The sequence below is a fragment of the Aegilops tauschii genome, chromosome 3, assembly GCF_002575655.3.
Source record: "Aegilops tauschii subsp. strangulata cultivar AL8/78 chromosome 3, Aet v6.0, whole genome shotgun sequence".
NCBI classification, from domain to species: domain Eukaryota; kingdom Viridiplantae; phylum Streptophyta; class Magnoliopsida; order Poales; family Poaceae; genus Aegilops; species Aegilops tauschii.
In genome coordinates this window covers 611,084,767-611,107,618 of record NC_053037.3, presented here as the reverse complement: position 1 = coordinate 611,107,618, position 22,852 = coordinate 611,084,767, and the positions used below count along the sequence as shown (strand labels likewise).

At 48.1% G+C, this 22,852-nt stretch overlaps 1 protein-coding gene and 1 long non-coding RNA gene across 2 annotated transcripts; one reads left to right on the top strand and one right to left on the bottom strand.

Annotated features, from left to right (window-relative positions):
- Positions 1–12,164: 12,164 nt before the first annotated feature.
- Positions 12,165–21,915, top strand: LOC109742529 (disease resistance protein RGA5-like). Its single transcript, XM_073511310.1, has 10 exons — positions 12,165–12,407; positions 12,881–13,065; positions 13,152–13,404; positions 13,556–13,775; positions 13,886–14,021; positions 16,332–16,535; positions 16,660–16,725; positions 17,288–18,264; positions 18,646–20,713; positions 20,798–21,915. The coding sequence occupies exons 2-10, from the start codon at positions 12,904–12,906 to the stop codon at positions 21,494–21,496; spliced, it is 4,785 nt and encodes a 1,594-aa protein (XP_073367411.1). The 5' UTR covers positions 12,165–12,407; positions 12,881–12,903; the 3' UTR covers positions 21,497–21,915.
- LOC120962087 (uncharacterized) lies at positions 18,138–22,567 on the bottom strand. Its single transcript, XR_005752903.3, has 3 exons — positions 22,294–22,567; positions 22,095–22,182; positions 18,138–18,250 (listed from the first exon to the last, which is right to left on the bottom strand). It is a non-coding gene; the product is annotated as an uncharacterized lncRNA (long non-coding RNA).
- Between the last annotated feature and the right edge of the window lie 285 nt (positions 22,568–22,852).

The window sequence follows — 22,852 nt, the reverse complement described above, 5'->3', positions numbered from 1 at the left end:
TCCTGTTCTCCCTCTGAAACCATGTAGAAGGTCTGCAATCAAAGAAGACAACAATGATTAGTACAATCACTAGGTAGGTAGTGTTCATTTTTAATCCTCTAAAGGAGAAATTACCCAAAACCGACGGAACACAATGTCGGCCACTGTCTCGCACGCGACACCGGCGACCATCTTCCCTGGAGGGGCCGGGGCAACAGAGTACAACTCCCAGCTCAGTGCTAGCTGTGGAACCTGACCCTCACTGGGCATCGTGACCCACCCAGGGAAGTGCTCCCAGCAAAGCGTGCCAAGGACCTGGTTGGGCCTGCGGACACCACGGTCACGGGGGTAATCCCAGCCCCTGCAGTATGACAAGGCAAACGCATTAGATATTAATTTGAAGGAACATGAAGGCAAAAGGTTAAAAAATAGTAAATGCACTTACTTCAACCCTTTAGGCGCAATCAACCACCTCTGGTCGGGGGTCGTCGGCACGGGCGGGAGCTTTGTACCGCCACGCTTGTAGACCTTCTTTCCCTTCTCAACCATCTCGTCCTCGCTGTAGCTATCATCGGAAAAGGTGTCCTCGCTACCATCATCCAGGCCACTAGCCTCCGGAGTCTCGTGGGAAGAAGACGGCGGGACCGGAGTCTTCTAGGACGAAGACTCTAGAACCATACTCACGTGGGCCGAAGGATCGGCTACCCGAGTCTGGTGGGGCAAAGGATTAGTGACCAGAGGCTCATGGACCGGAGTCCGAGACGGGTCCACGTCAGACGGAGCAGTCCTGTGGTCGGGTGAATCAGCTGAGGGTGGCGGCGAGGAAGGCATAGCAGCCTTCCTACCTCTCCCGCTGCCACGTCCACCTCTACCAGCCTTCTTCGTCCTCCCCCGACCTCTCCCAGCCGAAGTAGAAGCGCCCGCCGCAGTTGTCTGCATACTATCTAGCAACGCTCTCCGGAGGGGCTGGGGTGGAATAATGGAACCACCCCTCCCAATAGCGCTCGCAGGAGGCTCGGGGCACTCTGGACACTTGCCCACCATCCTGTCAACACCTGCAATGACAAAAAGTAAACGAAATTAGTACAACATAAAAAAATTGGATACTTGACATGAACATAATAATATGTATATAATTTAAGTGTATCATCATCATGAACATAATAAAAATACACCCGAACAACACAAATATATATGATGTTTTTGTATCATCATCATGTCCGGGGTCGATTGGGGTGTCAGGGTGTAGGGTTGTCGGGGTCGGGGTGTGCTGTCAGGGTGTCGGGGTGTGCTGTCAGGGTGTCGGGGGTCGGGGTCGGGGTGGGGGGTCGGGGTGTCGATTGTCGGGTTCTCAGGGTGTCGGGGTGTCGGGGTCGGGGTGTCGGTGGTCGGGGTCGGGGTCGGGGTGTCGGTGGTCGGGTTGTCAGGTGTGGGGGTGTCGATGGTCGGTGGTCGGGGTCGGGGTGTGGTGTCCGGGTGTCGGGGTCGGGGTGTCGTGTCGGGGTGTCGTGTCGGGGTCGGCGTGTCAGGGTGTCGGGGTCGGGGTCGGGGTGTGGGTCGGGGTGTGGTGTCAGGGTGTTGGGGGTCGGGGTAAGGGTGTCAGGGTGTCGGGGTCAGGGTGTGGTGTCAGGGTGTTGGGGGTTGGGGGTAAGGGTGTCAGGGTGTCGGGGTCGGGGTGTCAGGGTGTCGGGGTCGGGGTGTCAGGGTGTCGGGGTCGGGGTGTCGTGCCGGGGTGTCGTGTCGGGGTCGGGGTGTCAGGGTGTCGGGGTCGAGGTCGGGGTCGGGGTGTGGGTCGGGGTGTGGTGTCAGGGTGTCGGGGGTCGGGGTGTCGTGTCGGGGTGTCGAGGGTCGGGGGTCGGGGTCTCTTTTTTCCTTGTCTTCTTCTCTTCTTCTTCTTCTTCTTCTCCTCCTCTCCTCTTTCTTCTTCTTCTCCTCCTCTCCTCTTTCTTCTTGTTCTTCTTCTTCTTCTCCTCCTCCTCCTCCTCCTCCTCCTCTTCTTCTTCTTCTTCTTCCCCCTTCTACTTATTCTACTTTTCTTCTTCTTTTTTCATCTTTTTTCACTTCCTTTAATTATGACTATTTAACTAAAACCTAACACTAGTCTAATATAATCTAATCTAGCTAACTATATAACCTAAACCTAAACTAATTAAACTAAACTATTTAAACTATGTAAACCTAAAATAATTAAACTAAATAACCTAAACTAATTAAACCTAAACTGAAAAAACTTAAACTAAAAAACCTAATCTAAACAGAAAAGAAAAACAGAAAAAAGAAAAAAGAAAATAGGACACAGGGGGTGGCAGGGGCTCACCGTGGGGGGCGGCGACGGGTCGGGGAGGGGGCGGCGACGGGACGGCGATGGGGCGGGGAGGGGGCGGCGATGAGCGGCGCTCCTCGGGGGGCGGTCGACCCGTGGCTGCAGCGGCGCGGCGGTTGGTCGGGGGTCGGGGGCGGGGACGGCCGCGGCGCGGCTGGCCGACGTGGATGGAGCGGCGGGGCCGAGGTGGAGGTCGGGGAGGGGTGCGGGGCGGCCGGCGACGCCGGACGGGGTCGGCGGCGGCGGCGCGGGCCGGTGTGGGCGGGGCTACGTGGAAGGGGCGGCGGGGGTGCGGTGGAGGTCGGGGCGCCACAGGGGAGGGGTGCGTGGCGGCGGGGCGACGGGCTACGGCAGACGGGGTCGGCGGCGGCGACGCAGTTGTGGGTTGGGGAGGGAACGAGAGCGAGAGAGAGTGGAGAGAAGAGACAGAGGACGGGGGCGGGACGGCCGTTAACGTACCCGCCTCTTTGCCGTCCGCCAACGGTCGGCAAACATTCTTTATCGTCCGCTTGCAGACGGCAAAGAGGTGGGGCCAGTGGGCTTGGGTTGGTTACAGAATAACTGGACCCACCAACTTCTTTGCCGTCCGCTAGCTGACGACATAGTTTCTTTGCCGTCAGCCAGCGGACGGCAAAGAGTTGGCTGATGGCAAACACCTTGTTTGCCATCAGCCATTTCTTTGCCGTTTGTTTCCTTGTGGCTGACGGCAAAGACCTTCTTTGCCGTCCGCCAGCGGATGGCAAATAAGCTAATTCCAGTAGTGTGATGTTCCTTTCCTGTTAAATGTTAACCATAAGGGAGTTCAATTTGTGACACCTTTTTCCAAGTTTACAATGACAATGTACTACGATTTCTGAAGGATTTTTTTGGAGGATTTCAGTACATACATGTCTCCTTTTCCAAGTTTACAATAACAATGCTTGATTCATATGGTTACAATCCATATGCATTTCTCCTTTGGATTCATCTGTACTAGTTTTCTTAGGGAACTTTTCATCCACTCCAACATCTTGTGAAGATGGAACATGGCATGTTAATGCCCATGTTAATCATCTCAGATCGAAGAAGGCACGTTAGTGCATTTTACAAATCCTGCAAACCAAATAGGCCTGTATAGTAGTGTTCAAAACTGCATCTAGGCACTAACACGTTTTCTTCTTTTGCAGATAAGATTAGGCCCAATGGTGGATAATGTGATGCAATATAACAATCACGTCGAATGCCTAGATCTGCATCTCTTAGAAATTACTTTGAACTCCTACCGAGGGACCTTACCGAAGATTATATTCGCCACGTTCTTTGTTGTCAGAGCAAGGGTGCTGAAGGTAATGAGGTTTGCCCTACATTTATTTTGGAAAAATGAATGGTTTGTTGATCAGCGCCGGCGCCTGCGGCAGAATGGAATAGGCTCCAAAAATGCTGAATTTCATTTTGGAACTTCAGATGACAGAGTAATCGGAACTCATCGTGTCAACCCCATACATGACTTCTCAGTGGCTGACCCCTTTGCAAAAGTTGTGAGGTTTCGAAACCAGACTTAGAAGTGGTAATATTAGTTTGAACCTCTCTGATATCCATGTTCAGCGGATCAGCGCGAGCGTTTGTAACTGATGAGCTGACTTTCATTTCTAGTATTAGTTTGAACCTTGTAATCTTTGAATTTGAGCCATATAACTCTGGAATTTGAACCTTGTAATATTTCGAGCCTTTGTGGTACAATCGTTGAAATGGCATCGTATGAGAGTCGTATATTGGTAGCACTATTTTGAACTTAATATGCAATGGTCTTAGATTTGATTTTATTAAACATTCTCGAATCTGTTTACCTTGCCGATCTCACAGCACATGATCTCTATAGCTAACTCGACTGCGATCTTGGACATTATTACACATAGTTGGTTTCTTCGACCGTGTGCCCTGTAGAGCGCAGAATTAATTATCGCACTCGAGTGTCCATCATCACCCTTCTGCGTAACTTTGATCTCATCACCCACGAGTAAACTTATGACCGAAGTCATTCCACACACTTCGTTTTTACAAAGCTTTTTGCCAATAAACGCCCACGATTTGTCCCTCTTCTAGCCGATGCGTGGCAAAGAAAGCCGGGTGGGAAGCTTGCATGGTAAACTGCGCGGTAGCGCGGGAACGAGCTCACTGACGATACATTTGGCGCCTCTTCCAGCCCACGCCTGGTCAAACTGCGGTGCGGTGTTGTCAAGCGTGCACTGGAATCCTCACTGCGGTGCGGTGTTGTCAAGCGTGCACTGGAATCCTCCGCTATGAACGCCGCGACAAGACGTGACGATTACAAGCCTGCTAGCCCCCATTTGTTATAGCGGCTATTTAACCCTTGTGTCTCTTTAACCTTTCGATCAGGCCCCACCATTGCAAGAAGCACACCCACAACGATAAATTCTTAGAGAGTATCCTGCGCGGCTCCAATGGCGACCCGAGCGGCTGCCGACGACGAGAAGCAGTTCACCATCCATGCTGTGGTGGACAACCACCGAAGGTTCGAGGAGCTCTCGGTGGTGTACACCAACCAGCCGGTCTGGGTGGAGCACTCCATCCGCATCATGGAGCTGTTGCTTGCCGACGAGAAGTTCAAGGTGGTCGGGTTTGACATCGAGCACACCCGCGCTCGTGCCGGGTCTCGTCCCAAGGTCGTCGTTGCCCAGATGTGCGTGGGCCGCCACGTCCTCGTCTACCACTACTGCCTGGCCACAAGGCCTTGTGAGCGTTTCGCCAGGTTTGTCAATAGCCCCCACTACATGTTCGCTATGGTCGACATCACCAACGATGTCAAGGTGCTCAAGAATTCGGGCATCGCCTGCCAGAATCTTGTCGACATCCAGGGCCAATACAAGATCTGGGGCAGCAAGGAGCATGAGAAGGACTCACTGGTTCATCTCGGCGAGGCCATCATCGACCCCTACTACAAAGACATGAAGGATTCCTGCAACAACGACAAGCGTGCCTGGCACTCGGCCTGGATGGAGAAACTCGACAAAGATAACGTCGTGTACGCGGCCAAGGAGGCGTACACGTTCTACGACATGTACAAGCGGATCGTTGACATGAGGAAATGCCTCCTTCCCCAAAACGGCCAGGGATCCAGCCGGTAGCAGAGCAATGGCAAGCATCGTCGCAACAAGAAGTGGATGATTAGATCCTCGTTTCTCCTAGTTTAGTATGCATGTAATTGCTTACTTTGGTGTGTGAAAATGTTATCTGTGTACTCACTTGTCTAATTGTATGCTTAATTTGGTTATGCAATGCTGTCTTTTTAAGTATATATGTTGATGCTCTATAGACAGAGCAAATCACATCGCACACGGACTAAACAAGGGAACCCGTCGGTGATGATTTCATCAATCACTGATAATTGTATACCAGCAATCATTTGCTCACAACACACACAACTTGTTAACAGGAATCGTCTGTGTTGTTATCGGTCTTTGCACACATTTCTTATTACAGACCTGTTTGCCGCGTATCACACACATCTTGTTATATTGAACCGTTTCTGTTCTCTTATCTCAACGCAAACAGTTCATCCAAGTGAACTGCATGCTGTATATCGCGCACACACCTTGATCTGGCCGACCGGTTCTTTTGTGTTGCCTAATCACAAACAGTTCATCCGAGTGAACCATATGCTGTGTATCGCACACGCCTTCATCTGGCTACCCGTTTCTTTTGTTCCTCCTCATCGCAAACAGTTAATTGAACTGAACCGTATGCCCTGCATCGCACACGCAACTAAAATCTGAACCGTGTTTGATGCAGCCATCATCGCAAACGTTTCGCACATTTTAGACGGTTCTCTGACACCACCATTTGCGATTATTGCATCACACACAGTTTCTCGAAGGGTCTCTGATCGTAGTGTCGCGTTAGCAGCATCCTGCAGTAGTGTATGCTAATCTTATGGCAAGCAATGACATTACACAAGGAAAAGTATAAGTGGTAAAATTTATTGGAAGTTGAGAAACATAGCATTGGTCAAAGATGCAATTCATGAAAGAATTAATAAGGGAAGAGAAGATTCACATGCAAATATACTATCTTGGACACCTTTTATGACTGTGAGCCCCCATTAAGTATTTTATGTCAAATTGTCGATGTTGGACAAGGAAGAGAACGTAATGATTTATATTTGTTCATATTCACACAGAAGTTATATTGTCATAGATCCTCCAAGATGCGGTGCTTGCCAAATATCTTTGCTAGCCAAAAATCTGCACTAAGTAGAGATAATAGTTGTGCATCCAAAAACCTTGAACCCAAATTCATATTTCGAGAGTCCACCATACCTACCTATGGATTGAATAAGATCCTTCAAGTAAGTTGTCATCGATGCATAAGGCAAAAAAAATTGTGTCTAAATATATTTCATCTTTTATTGTAAAGGAAAATAAGCGTTGTATGAACTTGTGATAGCAAAGTAATAAAAGCAACGGACTGCATAATAAAGTTTGCTATCATAAGGGGGAATATAACATGACATTCTTTTGCATTAATAGATTGTGCATCCAAAAATAAAAAGCACATGACAACCTCTCTTTCCCTCTGCGAAGGGCCTATCATTTACCTTTATGCATTTACTTTTTATGCAAGAGTCAAAGTGTTATCCTCTATTCTTTTTTTCTTTTTCTCTTTCTCTTTTGCAAGCATCATGTGGTGGAGAAATATCTAGGCACATATATCCAGTTGGATATGAGTGATCATGAGTTATTATTGCTAACATCAACCTTGAGGTGAATAAGTTGGAAGGCGAAACTATAAGCCCCTATCTTTCTATGTGTCTGGCTAAAACTTTTTCCTCCATATATATGTTGTGAGTGTTAGCAATCATAGAAAACTAAATGATGGTTGAGTATGTGGACTTGCTAAAAAGCTCCAACATGAGACTCTTCCTAAAAATATGATGAATTCCAATTGCATTGTTGACTGAGAACATAGTTTGTTAGTTTTCAAGAAAGTTTATGCCGTATACTTCGAGGTTTTGATGAATTGTTACTTGCTCATGAGAAGTCTTATGATAAAGTTTATTGTTGTTCTAATAATGATCATGATGCTACTATGTCTGTATTTTGTTTTTATCGACAGACCAGAGCAGCAGGACACCTGCTTGGGGTTGACCATGACTGATCGTTATGATCGAAGGTAATTGGCATGTACATCCACGCGCCTCGGGTCAGCACCTGCCGAACGGAATTAATTTCTCGCAGGGCCCGTTTGCGCTGGTTGTTGGAAGTGAAGGTCTCGTAGATCATCAGGACCTCATCTTCTTCCGAGGTTTGTTCAGTGCGGCGGGAGGTCCCCGCAAGGAGGGCGAGTCCCCCTTTGGCCACCTGCCTCAACACCCAACAGTCGCGAAGGCTGTGAGTCGGGCAGGAGTTGATCAGAATAGCGTGGATTCGGTATGGTTTATCCGGAAAGCCGTCCAGGGTTGTCCCGAGGTGACCGGAGGTTTTCTTCTTCTTCCAAGATCGTTCACCCGGGGTGTTCCATTTACGAGGCTCACGCCAAGGTACTGTCATGTTTCAGATCGTCTTCACAAATCGAATCCGTGTTCTCTTTGGCGAGCCAGGCGTCCTCAATGGCACAAAATCGGGACACTAGATCGGATAATTCTGGGAGTGCTTGAACCCAGCGATGAGCAAGGGCATTCGAAACGCCTTTATCCTTGCATCCTCACTTGAAAGCTGTGATTATCCCAGACTCTAGGTAATCCGATATCTTGTCTTTGACTGACAAGAATCTAGCACAGAACTGCCTAATTGATTCGTCGGGGAGTTGTTGCACGTAGGCCAGATCCCAGACGTCTGGTGGGCTAGAGTTTTCAGGGCGATACTCTATATGGGAGGCGGGTGGGCGAGTTCCGATCTCTAAGGATCGTGGGTCCGAAACCCCATTATTCTCATCCGGTATCGGATCAGTGGTCGTTGGACTAGCCGAGCTGATTTGAAGATCAACCTCCTTGGCTGCCTCTGGTAGGTCGCTGTCTGACTCACTTTCCAAAAAGTACCTCAGCCCCTCATCCTTGGGTGAATCCCCCGCAGGAGGCGGAGAGGGGTCGTGCCTTGCCTCAGATTTATGTAAGGCATCTTTATGACCGAAGCTTCATGCATGGAGATCAGCCCTACAAGTTCAGTGTCGTTGACTGGCGATCCCAGTGATCCTTTTGTCGACCGCACATCAAAACTCTCAATGAAAGCACCCGTCCTGACTATTGTATGCCTTGCCCGGCCATATCTATAAGCCGAGTCGGGAACTCTAGAGGAGGGTGAAGGATATTGTAATAGCAGTTAGATATCGCCGAAGAACATCCAGACTCTAGCAATTACCCCAACACAATTTCAATAGAAGAAGCAAGAGTAGTGTCTTACCTCCTCGGTGGGGGGAGGGGGGGCTTGGTAAAATCCCTCGTCCCCTTGCTAGCCACATTAATCTGTCGACCGCTCTCCCTAGCGGAACAAATAGTCAAATCCCAATGACACTTCCGGTGGGAAAACAATGGCAGTTGGTGCGCCATGTAGTGGAGGGGCACCCAGATCTATGCAAGCGGATCGAGATGGCCTCTCTTGCCAACATAGGCAACTCTAGGACCGGTTAGGTCCTGTACAACGGCAGGTGCTTATGCCAGGTGCTTAAGGAAAAAAGACTAGCATTGCATCGTTAATAAACGTGGTCTCGCAATGGGGAGGTGCTAATCAGAGGTGCCTCAGTTGGTTTGACGTAGGCACCGGGTGAAGCACCCGTGACTTTTCGGGAGCGGTTATTTCCTCGAAGCACCAGCTGGCACCGGAAGCAAATATTTGCTTCTTCCCCCCTTTCTAAGCACCCGTGCAGTCCAATCTTGAAAAAAAAACTGGTTTTTTTTTTCTCTAGCACCTGTCTAAGCACCTGCCGTTGTACAGGGCCTTAGGGGCCTAACCCTCGGCGTCCTCAAATTCGTCTCCAAGGAAGCAGAAGCCGGAACCCTCGCTGTCCCTTTCCCTATGGGAAAGCTTTCCGATTTAGAGAGTTGTATTTTTTCATCATTTTTAATCCTCAAGACGGTGTTTTTTTTTAAGTCCAAAAACATCCAGAGAATAGTAACTGACAATAGGCACTAGATTAATAGGTTAGTCAAATAAATTGATAAAAATGTCCAAAGTGATGCAAAAATGATATAAAAGTAGCATGAAACAAGTAAAAAATTTAAATGCATTTGAGATGTATCAGTTGGCATTAGTACCTCACATTCCCGAGCGTTCTTGAAGTCACCCTTAACTGTGATTACCTCGTTGTGCGTCAACATCTTGAGGTTCAAGTACATGTGACACGGGATTGCCATACGCTGGTCAACGAGGGGGGGGGGGGGGGGGGGGGGGATAAGCCCCTTTGAAAAGGACGACCTCAAAAGAGAGGGTCTCAGCACGAAAATTTCCCAAGTTACTAAGACAACCTCCAGAGAGAACTGAGGAAACTTGTTTTGAATACGATCCAACAATATAATTTGTATAAGATATCACCTGTATTTCACAAACTAAATATACAGTCAATGTTTGTCCCAAAATACAAGAGACCAAATAAACAAGTTCGGACAGAGAAGTATGAGCTTGAACCAACAACCTTTGCACAAGTTTCAAGATGGAAAGATAGAGCTAAGTTATTTATTGCCTCATTCTGTATTGAACAATTAAGCTATAACCTGTTGGAATGGTTGTATGATACCTTGTCGATTGATGACATCAATATAAACTTACCAACACATTTGTATTGTACACACTATTGGAGACGCCCTTAGGTACCCAGTGTCAAAAAATCCTTATATTATGATACAGAGGGAGTATATACAAATACGATCACTGCAATTGTATGTACTCCCGTGCAACACGCTGGCTACTAAATGATTGTAGGAGGATGGCAAATGGACCGACGAGTCCATCCGCTGGTCAAGCCGGCTGTGATATTTTATTAATATACTCCCTACGATTCATATTAATACTTGTCTTAGATTTGTCTAAATACGGATGTACTTCCTCCATTTTTATTTACATCGCATATTATGTTTGTTTAAAGTCAAACTTTATATACTTTCAACAAGTGTGTAGAGAAACGTATTAACCTGTACACTACGAAATATATATCATTGGATTCATCATTGCATATATTTTCACATCGTATAAATTTGATAATGTAATTTTTCATATTCTTTTCTACAAACATGGTGAAATTTTATAAAGTATGACTTTAGCCAAAGCTAATATGCAGAGTAAATAAAAACGGAGGGAATATGTATCTAGACAAATCTAAGACAAGTAATATAGATCGGAGAGTATATATTTTAAAGAGATTAGGTCATGGATTTTAAAAATATGCATCATGTAAATCTAGACTATGCTACCTTTTTTATCAAAAGTTGTTGTAAAGTATTTTAAGAGGTGTGTACCGAAGCACCCCTACATCATATGTCTGTTTAACTATTTTTTTAGTTTGCTGTGTAATTATTGTTGAGGTGTGTACCTTTTAATGTTTCCTTTTAATTATTGTTGAGAAGTTGTGGAGCTTCTCGGTGCCTCCGCCCTCGCTGAGGCCAACTCCACCGCGCGACCCCCCTGTCCGGCCCCGTCCGTTTGGGGTAAAAGAGACAAAACCAACGACCCAACGCGCAACCCCATTTTATTTTTCTGTCCGTTCGACCCCATTCGCGACCCAAACTTGAGCTGGCTTCGGGGTAAAGCGGACACGAAACGGACGTCTCTGTGGCGTCCTCGTCTGCTGCATGTCCCCCCGGCCCCACGTGTCATCCCCACCTCTCTCTCCTCCATTTCTCTCTCCGCCCGTGGACAAGCACCGACAGCTCCCATAGGGGACGAGCGTGGCGAGGCGCGGCCGGCGGGGCGGGGCGCAAGCGGCCGCGGCACGCGCCGGCCAGTAGGCCGCAGCGGGGCACGAGCAGGTGCGGGGCGGGGCGGGGCGGGCACAAGGCTGGGCGGGCGGGACGGGGCGGCGCGCGCCGGCCAGCAGGCCGCGGCGGGGGCACGGGCAGGGCGCTGCGCGGGCGTGGCGCGGGCGGGGTGCGGCGCTGGCGGGGTGGGGGCGCGGCGAGGCGGGCGCGGGCAGGGCGGGGCGGGCGCCGGCGGGGTGCGGCGCTGGCGGGGCAGGGGCGCGGCGAGCCGGGGCGGGCACGGGCAGGGCGGGGCGAGCCGGGGCGGGCACGGGTAGGGCGGGGCGGGGACGCGGCGAGCCGGGGCCGGCGCGGGCAGGACGGGCGCGGGCGTGCAGGCGTCGGCGGGGCAGCGCGGGCGCGGGCGCGGCGTGCAGTGGCGGCGGGGCAGCGCGGGCGCGGGCGCGGCGTGCAGCGGCGGCGGGGTAGCGCGGGCGCGGGCGTGCAGGCGGCGGCGGCGGGGCAGAGGAGGTGCGGCAAGGCGCGGCGCCGGCTGCGGGCTGGACAGGAGCAGGGCGTGGGAGAGCGCCCCGGCGAGCGAGTGCGAGCGGCCAGGGCATGCCACGGCGGACGCGGACGGCAGCGGATGTTTTGGGGTTGGTTGCTGCGGTGGGCGACTCAAATAGACGCCGGACGCACATGTCCGCTTTCATACTCATCGTCATTCCAAACGGAAGAAATTCGGATAAATCGGACGTCCGTTTGGAATGGCGCGGTGGGTTGGCCTGACAGCCCTGTGTTCTTTTCTGCGCGAGCTCGGAGGTGTGGGTGAGGGTGGTTGGAGCCAAACAGGAGAGATGGCAAGTGGAGCTTCTCTTTATTTATTTTTTTAATTTATTTTTGATAGGCTGGCTGGCAAGTGGCGCTTTGCTGACGGAGCCGAGACAAAGAAGGTGGGATTGGATGTCTCCCCGGCCTGATTACTGTAAGACACTCAAGTAGTAAAATATTGACCTCGGAGTTGCTTCTTTAATCCTAAGTCTCCATCCTCTATCTCATCCCCTTTGACAGAGCAGGATCTAGATCTCACCTCGCTTCCATGGAAGTCTCCTACCCTGTTTCTTCGACAGCTTGAGAATTGATCCGGCAACCTAGCTCGGAAGAAATCATCACAAGCTTAATTTCCCCTCGACTAGGTTGCAGCTGCAGGGCCTCGATCAGCAGGTAATCACCTTGAAACGAGCTTCTCCAGGGTATTTTGAACCCGTATCTTCTCCAGATCTAATTTGTTCTAGTTGCCTACGCAATCACTTCATGGAGGTGATCTGTGTGTTTCTTCTGCTAATCGAAACTGTAACCAAGATGTGTCCAGTAATAATAGAGATGACTGTTGTTCAGCAATATTTACCTCTGAGTCCATTTTTGGATCACATCTAGCGCGTCTTGTTGGTTAGATAAGATGTTAGTTCAAATTACATGCTCGTCCGATCGGACTGAAATGGATTGCTTTGTACCCAAAGCCCAAACAAGATCCAGCAGAAAGTGCTGCTATGCAACTTTTTTTTTCTATTGCAAAACAGAGGAGCGTATGATCTTTCTGCATTTATACCTTCCATGATCATAGAAAGAAAAAAAAATAGGAATCGATGGGGCTGGGCCTGGTAGCTTCACAAATAACGTACTTGCTCTTGTTGTAGGGGTTCCGTGACATTTATTGCAAATGGAACGCCTATTTACTATCGAACGAAGGGACCTGGAGTGCATGCTATCTGATGGAACGGCAGAGCCCATGGCCCTGCCGCTCACACTTCTGCGAGATATCACCGATGATTTCTCTGATGCGCATGAAATTGGCATAGGTGGGTTTTCAGTGGTTTATAAGGTACAGTAACTCTGAGCTTCCCGGGTCTTGATTTAACTTCGTCTTAAAACTGAAGCTTTTGCTGACAAGGCAACTTCTCACTTTAGGGAAAGATTGGGAATAGGACTGTGGCAGTTGAGAGGATGTTCAATACGTATAGGTATGAAGACATGTTCCAACAAGAACTTGAATGTCTCGTGAAGGTGAAACACAAAAATGTAGTACGGTTTCTAGGATATTGTGTTAATACACAGGGAATTTTGGCAACCTACAACGGAAAAATGGTCATGGCAGATGCACGAGAACAGTTGCTCTGCTTCGAGTATCTTCCTAAAGGGAGTCTTGATAAGTATATCACTGGTAGGATCATGTGGCACGTAAAGTTTCTTTTAACTTGTATTTTCATCATTGAAAATCATCAATTTTCAGTTCACCATGTCGCATACTATCTATACATTTGAATAAATATGTCAAATAATATTAAGCTGTCTTTATCATCTACCCTTTGTAGATACATCTCACAAACTTCAGTGGACAGACTGCTTTCAAATTATCACAGGAATTTGTCAGGGGTTAAATTATCTCCATCAGAAAAGAATTGTCCACTTAGATCTAAAACCCCGAAACATTTTGTTGGATGATAATTTCGTGCCGAAAATTGCTGGTTTCACTCTATCTAGGTGCGTTGTTGAATCAGAAGACTGGGTTACTACTTCAATGATTGGAACACCGTAAGTTTGATAAGCCTCTTGAAAGTTCAATCTTTTTTTCTGCTACGATTTATACTTGACACTATGTTACCTTGCTCATTAACCAATCAGATTGATATATATTTTTGCAGTGAATATGTGCCACCAGAATGTTTTAATGATACTGAAATGACATGCCGGTATCCGTACGATCGTGATATCTACAGTGTTGGTGTAACAATCATGGAGATACTCATTGGAAAGAAGGGGTATCATGACATCAACATGGTAAGAAAAATTAGGTCTTGTTTAAAAAATAAAGGATGTACCTCGAAACGAATGATTACTTGCTTCTCTTTTAAGATGCAACATAAAATCTCTCTCTCTCTCTCCCTCTCTCCTGCTCTCCCTCTTCCTCCCTCCCCCTCCCTCTCTCCCTCCCTCCCTCCCTCAAAAATCCACCATGGTACAGATATTTTTACTGAAAGCAATTATAGATCCTATGACATTATAGATATGATAACTAGGATTTGTAGGTTTCACCATGACCATTTTTTCATTAATATTTCTATGATAAGGCTTTCAGCAGAAATCTAACAACATTTCTTTTCAACTTTCCAAGCATCAGGATAACACCGAGATTTACAAATGTAACAAAAAAGAGCATGCTCTTAGCGACAACACTGCAGGCAGTAATAAATATTAATGAAAACGAAAATAAAAGGAATAAAAAATTGAAAATACATATGGTTGGATGAGTAACAGTTTTCAGAGAAGAGTTGTATTATACTCATATTCATTTTGATTAGGCATAATATCTATCTGGCGGTTGTCGGCCATGGTCTTGCCTTGAGTGATCTATTATTCGGCCTGGTATTGGGCTTATAAAGATGGAAATCTATTCTTTCTATCAATGCATCTGACGAAATAGGGTTTCCCCCCGCTTTGTATTACAAAGCAAACCATCACCGATACAACCAGATAGGTGCTAGGGCGGAAGCAGCACAGGCACGCCCAAAAGAAACGAAAGAGAAAAAGAAAAGAAACAAATGCCGACACCGGCGGATCAACAAAAAGAAAGAAACTTCGCGACCGCCGCGCCCACCGGGGATCCTCCACCAAGCTCCTCTACTCCGAAGCGTCGGTACCAATCAACACCTCCAAGAAGGGACGCGACAATGACGACGCTGCTGCCGAGGGTTTCCCCCGGCACGCGACGAGGAGAGAGGAAGGGTACCCCCGACGCCCTCCAGAAAGGTCTGACGACACCCTCAAGCACCGCCGCGTCGATGTCGGTTCAGCCGACAGGGATTTCTCCCGAGACCAACCTTCACCTCGGACGCTCCGGAGCACGCCACCAAAATAAACCACCACTGCGCCAAAATAGTCTTGAAGCTTCCGTGCCGTCTCACCACGGTGCCGCGAAAGGGGCCTGCTCAATGAAGACGAGGAGCCAGGACAAGGGACAGCAGCGTCGTCGGCGCGTGGGCGGGTGCAACCTCCACCGTCAATGAGAGTAACCGACCAGACGCGATAGCTGGAGCATACCAGGCCCGTGAGCCCACAGGCCCGGCCGGGACCTCAAGCCCGTAAAGCTCCCGCCGTCGCGCTGCAGAAGGCACGCCACCACCTCTAGTCCAAGCTACTCCTCCTCCGCGCCTCGCAGAAAACGTCGTAGCCACGCCAATGGACGGCCCGCTAGAACCCAGATGGGGCCCGCAGGGGCCAGATCTGGGCCGGGGGCTCGCCGCCGGCCACCGCACGCCACCACGCTGCCCCGCTGCCAAGAGGCAGCACCGCCACCTTGCTCGCCACCGGTGACAGCCGCCGGGTCGCCAGGCCGCCGCCCAGCCGAGCAGCACCGCCGCCGTCCTTTGCCTCGGGAAGGGGAGCCGCGCGCGCGGGGACAGGAGGACCCGCCGCCACCGACACCACCCGGGCCAGCGCCGGGGGCGTCCGCCGGTGGCGGCGGGGGAGAGCACCAGATGGGGACGCCAAGAGGAAGAGGAAGGAGCACACCGCCCCGGCCACCTCCCGGGGAGGTGGCGCAGGGGCGGGACAGGGAGGGAAGGGGAGGGGGGACGGGTCGGGGCGCGCGCCCGGCCGGCGCCCGGCGGCGGCGGGAGGGGGGCGGCGGAGGGGGGAACCCTAGCGGGAGGGACCTAGCGCTTGCGGGGGGCCTATCAATGCATCTTAGGGCAAGTTTTGTGTTTTCTCGTGAGAAAAAATGATAACTCAAACTTAAATGGCCCTGTATGTGAGAACAAAAAGAAAGGCCAGCTTCTTTCTGTGGGAGATTGGTTGGGCAATCCCATCACCCGTGTCCATGTTGTCTCCAGCTGGAACTTTGGATGGATATTTATTTTTAATTTAATTGATACTTTGTTTCTTCCGATATGTGAGAAGAAACTAGGGGCACAGCCTAATTTTCTTGAGAATTTTTTATTGTTAGTTTGTAGTTTTGAAGTCTTAGTTGATGTGGTTTTGTGTAAGCTGTTGACATCATGTATGAGGCTAGTATGTAGTAGTACTGCATACTTTTATTTCATATTTTAGAAGATGGCGTTTCTTTTCATAACTCACAAATTCTATTCATAGGTAGTTGAAAGTTGGAGTGACATGGCGGACAAATCACATAGCGACGTACAGATGGAACAGGTACGCATATGTGCTGAGATAGCAATAGCGTGCATCGACTTCAACCCGGCAAAGAGACCGGATGCACAACATATAATCAGTAGACTCGATCAGATAGAAACTATGGGCGGATATGTCAAAACTGGCATGATTACTTCACATCAGGTAAGAACACTCCTATGGCATCCCACAAAACATAATCTTGATAGCTCGTGTACACCTCCATTTGTACTTCTGTTGCTCTGAGCTAGCAGATGAAGTGAAGTGTCCTTTATGGTTATTTGAACAGGCCGAGGATGCTCCAAATGAACTTCATCTAGATACACCTGACACGCCAAGAGAGGCAAGCTCCAAGGTGCGCTCTCATTTGAAAGTACATGTAACTAGTGGTATGTTGATAAATCTCAGGTACCTATACGTTTGTGGTATCCCTTCCTTGCTAATACATGGCAAAATGTTTTCGAAAATGTTTCTTGAAGCAAAAGAAACAAAATTTCAAATGCTATTTTTTTCAAAAACGAATTACACATGGATATGTTCACGTCTTTGTGAGCCTGTAAATTTTCATGGAGAAAGATAATTTTTGCACCTGCATGATTGGGTAGTTTTGCAAAGTACGAAAATTGCTCCTCCACTCGCCATTTGCGTTGATGAGATATTCGAGATTTCCCAACAAACCGGAAAGGAGGAAGTATATCAGATGGATGAGAACACAACTTCCTAGTTGTTTTTCCTAGAATTAACATGGAGGGAGTCTCAAATTAGTAAACATAGTATTTTATTTGGGCAAAGTCCATATCGATTATATGGAGTCACTAATAGCAAATTAATTTTTCCCTCATGGTCATTTTGCTCTACCAATGATTTTTGATATGATATGTGACTGGCATACTCATTTGAGATTTTGCCTCTTGCAGGTGTTAAAGATTGGCGTCGGTGCTATCTCAAAACGGAACTTGAAGAAAAGAAAGATTCGGGCGGCCATGGAAAACAATCCTCACCATTCTGCTTGGCTTAAGGGGACGAGAGAGATGGAGGAGGACCCAATTACTGTTTTGCTCGGGCCCTCGGGCCCTCTCTTCCAGAAGCTCCGTTCTGTCATTGCTTCGCAAGACAGTCGGCTGAAGAGGGTTAAGGTCGAGATCCAGTTTCTCGGCCAAGGACTCAAGGGATTGTGCAACGGGTTCAACAAGGATCTATTTGAGGCACCGCAGGATAGCATTACCAGGTGCTGGATGAGGCAGGTCCGGGATCTGTGCTATGATACGACAGACTACCTCGACGAGGTCATGCACTTCATCCAATACTCCGGTACAGGTAGGGGTAAGACCCGCCTTTTTGGGGGCAAACGTCTTGGATCCAAGATCTTTCGGGTTTCTTGCAGGCTCACCTGGGTTTCGTTGCCAAAAGTGAAAAAGTTGAAGCGAGGCCCCATGATTGCAAAATTATCAGCATTGCTAGCTCGTGTCGAGGATGCAGATGAAAGACGCGAAAGATTCAATATTTCTCCACGAGAAACCAGCACACATGACCATTCACAAGCCACCAGCACCAGTGTCGGTCACCTCATGGCCCAACTTCCTATCCAACTCCACGTCGACAACCTCATCAGGCTGCTGGCCTTGGACCATGACGACAATGTGATAGAGAAAAAACTCAAGGTCGTAACTATCTTTGGACCTGCAAGTGCTGACAAGACAGCAGTTGTGAGGACCTATTATCACCAGTATGGAGGGAAGTTCCAGTACCGGGCTTTTCTACGGGTGTCTCGAGATCCAGATATGTGGAGGCTTCTCACAGACATGATCTCACAAATCAAGGCGCCACTGACGCATACCATTTCTGATGTCCAAGGACTTACTGGCCGTATCACCAAACATCTGCAAGGAAAAAGGTATTTCCTATCAGTTAATTAAACAAATCCTACTGTGATATTCATAAAATGAATCTAATGGCAACTAATATACTTCTGAATTACTGTATCTTTGGGGTTGTCTGGATTAAACCCCAAATAAAGGCCAAAATGAAGCTTTGTTAACCATTTTTACATAAAAAAAGAGTAAAATAGTAAAACTAAATGCAAAGGGGATACCTTGCTGTCATACCAATTGAAAGATCAAGTCTATCTACTAGGGGGGCAAAAATAGGAGATTTTTTAGCCAGATCTTTGTATGTGATACATATTTTCTCTGTAATTTGGTCCTGCCTTCTGTATCTTGTTATGTTTATCTCTTGTCTATAGTAATATATTTCGTTTGGCCGAAAAAAACTGCAGGTACTTAATTATAATAGATGATCTATGGTCCACGCCAGTCTGGGATATTATTATCCGAGCTCTCCCTGATGGTGATTATTGCAGAATAATAGCGACAACACAGGTTGAGGATGTAGCACTGGCATGCTGCAGTTACCAGTTAAAGCATATATATAAGATTACTCCTCTTAATGATGATCAATCAGGAGAATCCGAGGGTGGTTGTACTACATATCCTAGTTCTGAAGTGATGAAAGAAGCTCTAAACCTTGTGTATAATAATCTTCCACCCCATTTGAAGGCATGCTTGTTATATATGAATATGTATCCAGAAGGATACACGACCAGGAAGGATGAATTGGTGAAGCAATGGGTTGCTGAAGATTTTATCGGCTCGGTACACGGACAAGACAGAGAGAACACTGCAGGAAGTTATTTTGATGCCCTCATCAGTAGTGGACTGGTCCAATCCGTAGATACAGATCATAATGGTGAGGTGTTGTCATGTACGCTTCACCACATGGTACTGGATCTTATCAGACAAAAATCCATGGAGGAGAATTTCGTCACTATTGTGAACTATTTTCAAACAATTCTAGGACTTCCTGACAAGGTCCGTAGACTATCTGTCCAGTTGGGAGGTGCAAAAGGTGCAAATACTATACAGGAAAATATGAGAATATCACAAGTTAGATCACTTTTATTTTCTGGATTCTTCAAAGGTGTACCCTCCATTGTAGAATATGGGCTTCTTCAAGTTTTGATTCTTCATATTTGGTCTGATCAAGACATGACTTTTGATCTCACTTCAATTGGTGAACTATATCGACTGAGATATCTGAAGATTGAGTGTAATATCACCGTCAAGCTTCCAGGCAAGATTCGAAGGCTGCGGCACTTGAGTACTCTGCAAGTAGATGCAAGATTATCTGCTATTCCATCTGATATTGTTCATCTGGATAAGTTACTGCACCTCCGCCTTCGGAGTGAGTCTATTTTGCCTCATGGGGTTGGCCATATGACATCTCTTCGTACTCTGGGTTATTTTGATCTCAACAGTAACCCAAAGATCAATTTGATGGGTCTTGGGAAGCTGACAAATCTGCAGAATCTTCAGCTCACCTGTTCTACAGTACAGCCAGCTGAAAATCTTGAAAAGAATATGCAACTCCTGGGTACAGTTCTTGAGAAACTCAGCATCCTGCAGTCTGTAACTCTGGTACCTGCTACAGGCTCCTCCAATGTAAATACTCTGCAGGATGATACTGGTGCTTCAAACATGATCATTTCATGTGATGGCTTCAGCAGCGCGTCCCCTGCCCCAGCCCATCTTCGGAGACTCAAGTTGTCGCGTGGCTGCTGCATCTTCTCCAGACTACCAAGGTGGGTTGGTGAACTTGCGCAACTCCGCATTCTTAAGATTGCAGTTAAGGAGCTGTCGAAGGAAGATACTGATATCCTGAAAGGATTACCTGCCCTCGCTGTTCTCTCTTTGCATGTGATGACAACGTCTCCAGAAATGATTGTCTTTGGCAAGGGAGGATTCTCAGTTCTCATATACTTCAAGTTCACGTGCACAGTGCCTTGGCTGAAATTTGAAGAGAATGCAATGCCTAATCTCCAAAAGCTCAGGCTAGGTTTCAATGCTACGACAGTGGATAAACAAGGGATCATTATTGAGCACTTGTCATGCATTAAAGAGATATCTGCAATAATTGGTTGTGTGAGCGTTGGCGCAGAGTCTGCCTGCCAGAAAGCAATTATGAACGATCCAAGAAATCCTAAAGTGCAATGGATGGGCTCGATTTATGTTGGCGACGAAGGTACAGGACACGTGGTGACACATGAAGCCCAGGAATATTACAGAGCTCAAGGTAAGGTTTCAGGGGGAGGTGAAATCATGGATGAAACTGATGGAATTCAAGATGAGAACAATGAAGTCGCTAGTAAAAGCAATCCAAGAAATCAAATGCTGCAATCCATGGGTTCAATTTATTATGGTGGCGAAGGTAGAGAAATGGTGACACACAGTGGTGGACCCAGAAACCGACCAAGGGAGGAGCTAAGTGGGACGATGATTGTTCAGGAGGTGCTGGTCTGGTTACTGATGAGCATCATCTTCATGTTTGTCTTCGTGCTTCTGGCCATAAGCGTGTTGGAATGGTTGGTCTAGCTCATCATCCGCTCAGTCATCATTTTGAAGCAGCATTCCATGGCCACTAGTTGGGATGTTGCCGCAGCTGGCTGGGCCATTGTGCTGGGCTGGTTGATGTTGCCCATCATCGCCTTTCTCTTGTCCAAGATCCTTTCCTTTCTGGTCTTCGACGCATCCAAGAAACTCCTGGAACTGGAGACCTGCATCATCCCGGAACTGCAGCACACGATGCAGGCAGTGGATCAAGAGAGGATGATAAAGAGATCAGAAAAACTGAAACCTGATGTAGCCACACTGGACAAGATGGCCGCCATGCTGAGGCACGCCCAGGAGCAAGTGGAAGACATCTTCGATGATGCTAAGCAAAAGATCGTCAGTGGCGACATTCTCTCTGGCGCCGTGCAGACCAGCACTGGTTGCTTCAACAGGAGCCGTCTGACGATTACAGGAATCATCCGGAGCGGATCGTCCCGGCTACTGCAGTGGACGCAGAGCATCTCCACCTTGTTTCGGTGGTTCCGATGCATGCGTGGATTTCTGTTATCTACCATATGTTATGCCGACCAGACTGCACCCTCAAATTTCTCGGGGAGATGGTCCTATTGCTTGTGCAGCTCCTTTGACTTGTTCAATAACTGTTGTAAGTCCATGCTCTACTGGTTAGTTCGTATGGTTGAGTTTGCCCGCTTGTATCTGTTGGAGTTGTGTCGAATATAGTGTACAAGGTAGGTTACAGTTGGACTTGTAGTTGTATTGTGTTTAAATAGGATGCCCTCGGATTCCTGACATCTTCCTCCCTGCATTCCTCACCCTAAGATAAAAAAAAAGCGCTCCAACCCTGTAACAACTTTCTGATAGCCAACGATGACAATTTTGTCCGAGTTATGCTGGCTAGGCGTTATTCTACTTCACTTAATAATAATATTTCAACATACAAACAAATGCAGATTGATTTTATTTTAACTAGCTTCGAGGGGAGTTTCCCCCGGCGGGCATGTTGCTCTTTAGTTTTCTAAGCTGTTAAGCTTTGTAATACTTGATTGATACATGACCGTGTTCTGCTGGGTTTCATTGTTAATGCAATGGAGCCGGGGCTAGGCCCTTTTTCTCTGAAAAAATATATTATTTTTAACTGCAGTGCCTCGTTTTGTTCTCTGATCAGAGACATTGGTATCAATCTGATGGAATGTTGACCCATTTGTCATAGCAGCTTATGTGCTTGTGTTTTTGGACCGTGTTCCGAGATTGCTAGTATTCCCCATCACCATTTCAGTAACAAAATACAGTAGTTAATTAGCATGAGTTGTTTCGGTACCTGACCCGACACAAATTTTGGCTGAGCCGCACATCTGAAGAAGAAGAGAAGTGCCCTCTCCTCTCTGTTCCGCCACGTCTAAAAACATCTGCAGAAATTAAATTAATCAGCCACGATATTGATTGAGTGGGCTGCAGCAAGCAACTTGTTCAATCTGAAATCGACGGCGGGTCGATGAGACGAGGCGAGATATCTGTACCTCGCGAGATCCGATCCAGTACCAAGGCTGCTGCGCTCCTGCGAGCTCCGGCGAAGGGTCGCCGTGCCTGGCCCAGAAATCCTCGCCGTCACAAGGGTCTCGAGAAGCGTCGACGGCGGGGAGGGGCGGGGCTGTGCTTGGCCCCTCCCCGGCGAGAGATTATTTTTCTTCCGCGGGGCTCCGGCGATAGAGAGACTCGGTGATGGACTCGAAAGAAGTCCACATCACCCCCGGTGTTTCAGAAACGGGCTAACCCACACCCCCAGCCCTAATTCCGGTTAATTGACCCCCTGGACTACCCAAAACCAGGCAAAGCACCCCATGTCGCTGATTATGGTGGTTTTTGCAAGCGGTTTTGCCTACGTGCAGAAGAGATATGAGGCGTGCAGAAGTCTGAAGTTTCACCCAATCCCCAATCCCCATCCCTAGTTCCTCTCTTCCTCCTCCCCTGTTCGTCTCCATGGACGCCAGCTGAAGCTTGCCCGTCCTTGTTCTCTAGTTCCTATCCTCCTCTCTTTGTCTCCATGGCCGCCCCACCTCCCTAGTTTCTCTCCTCCTC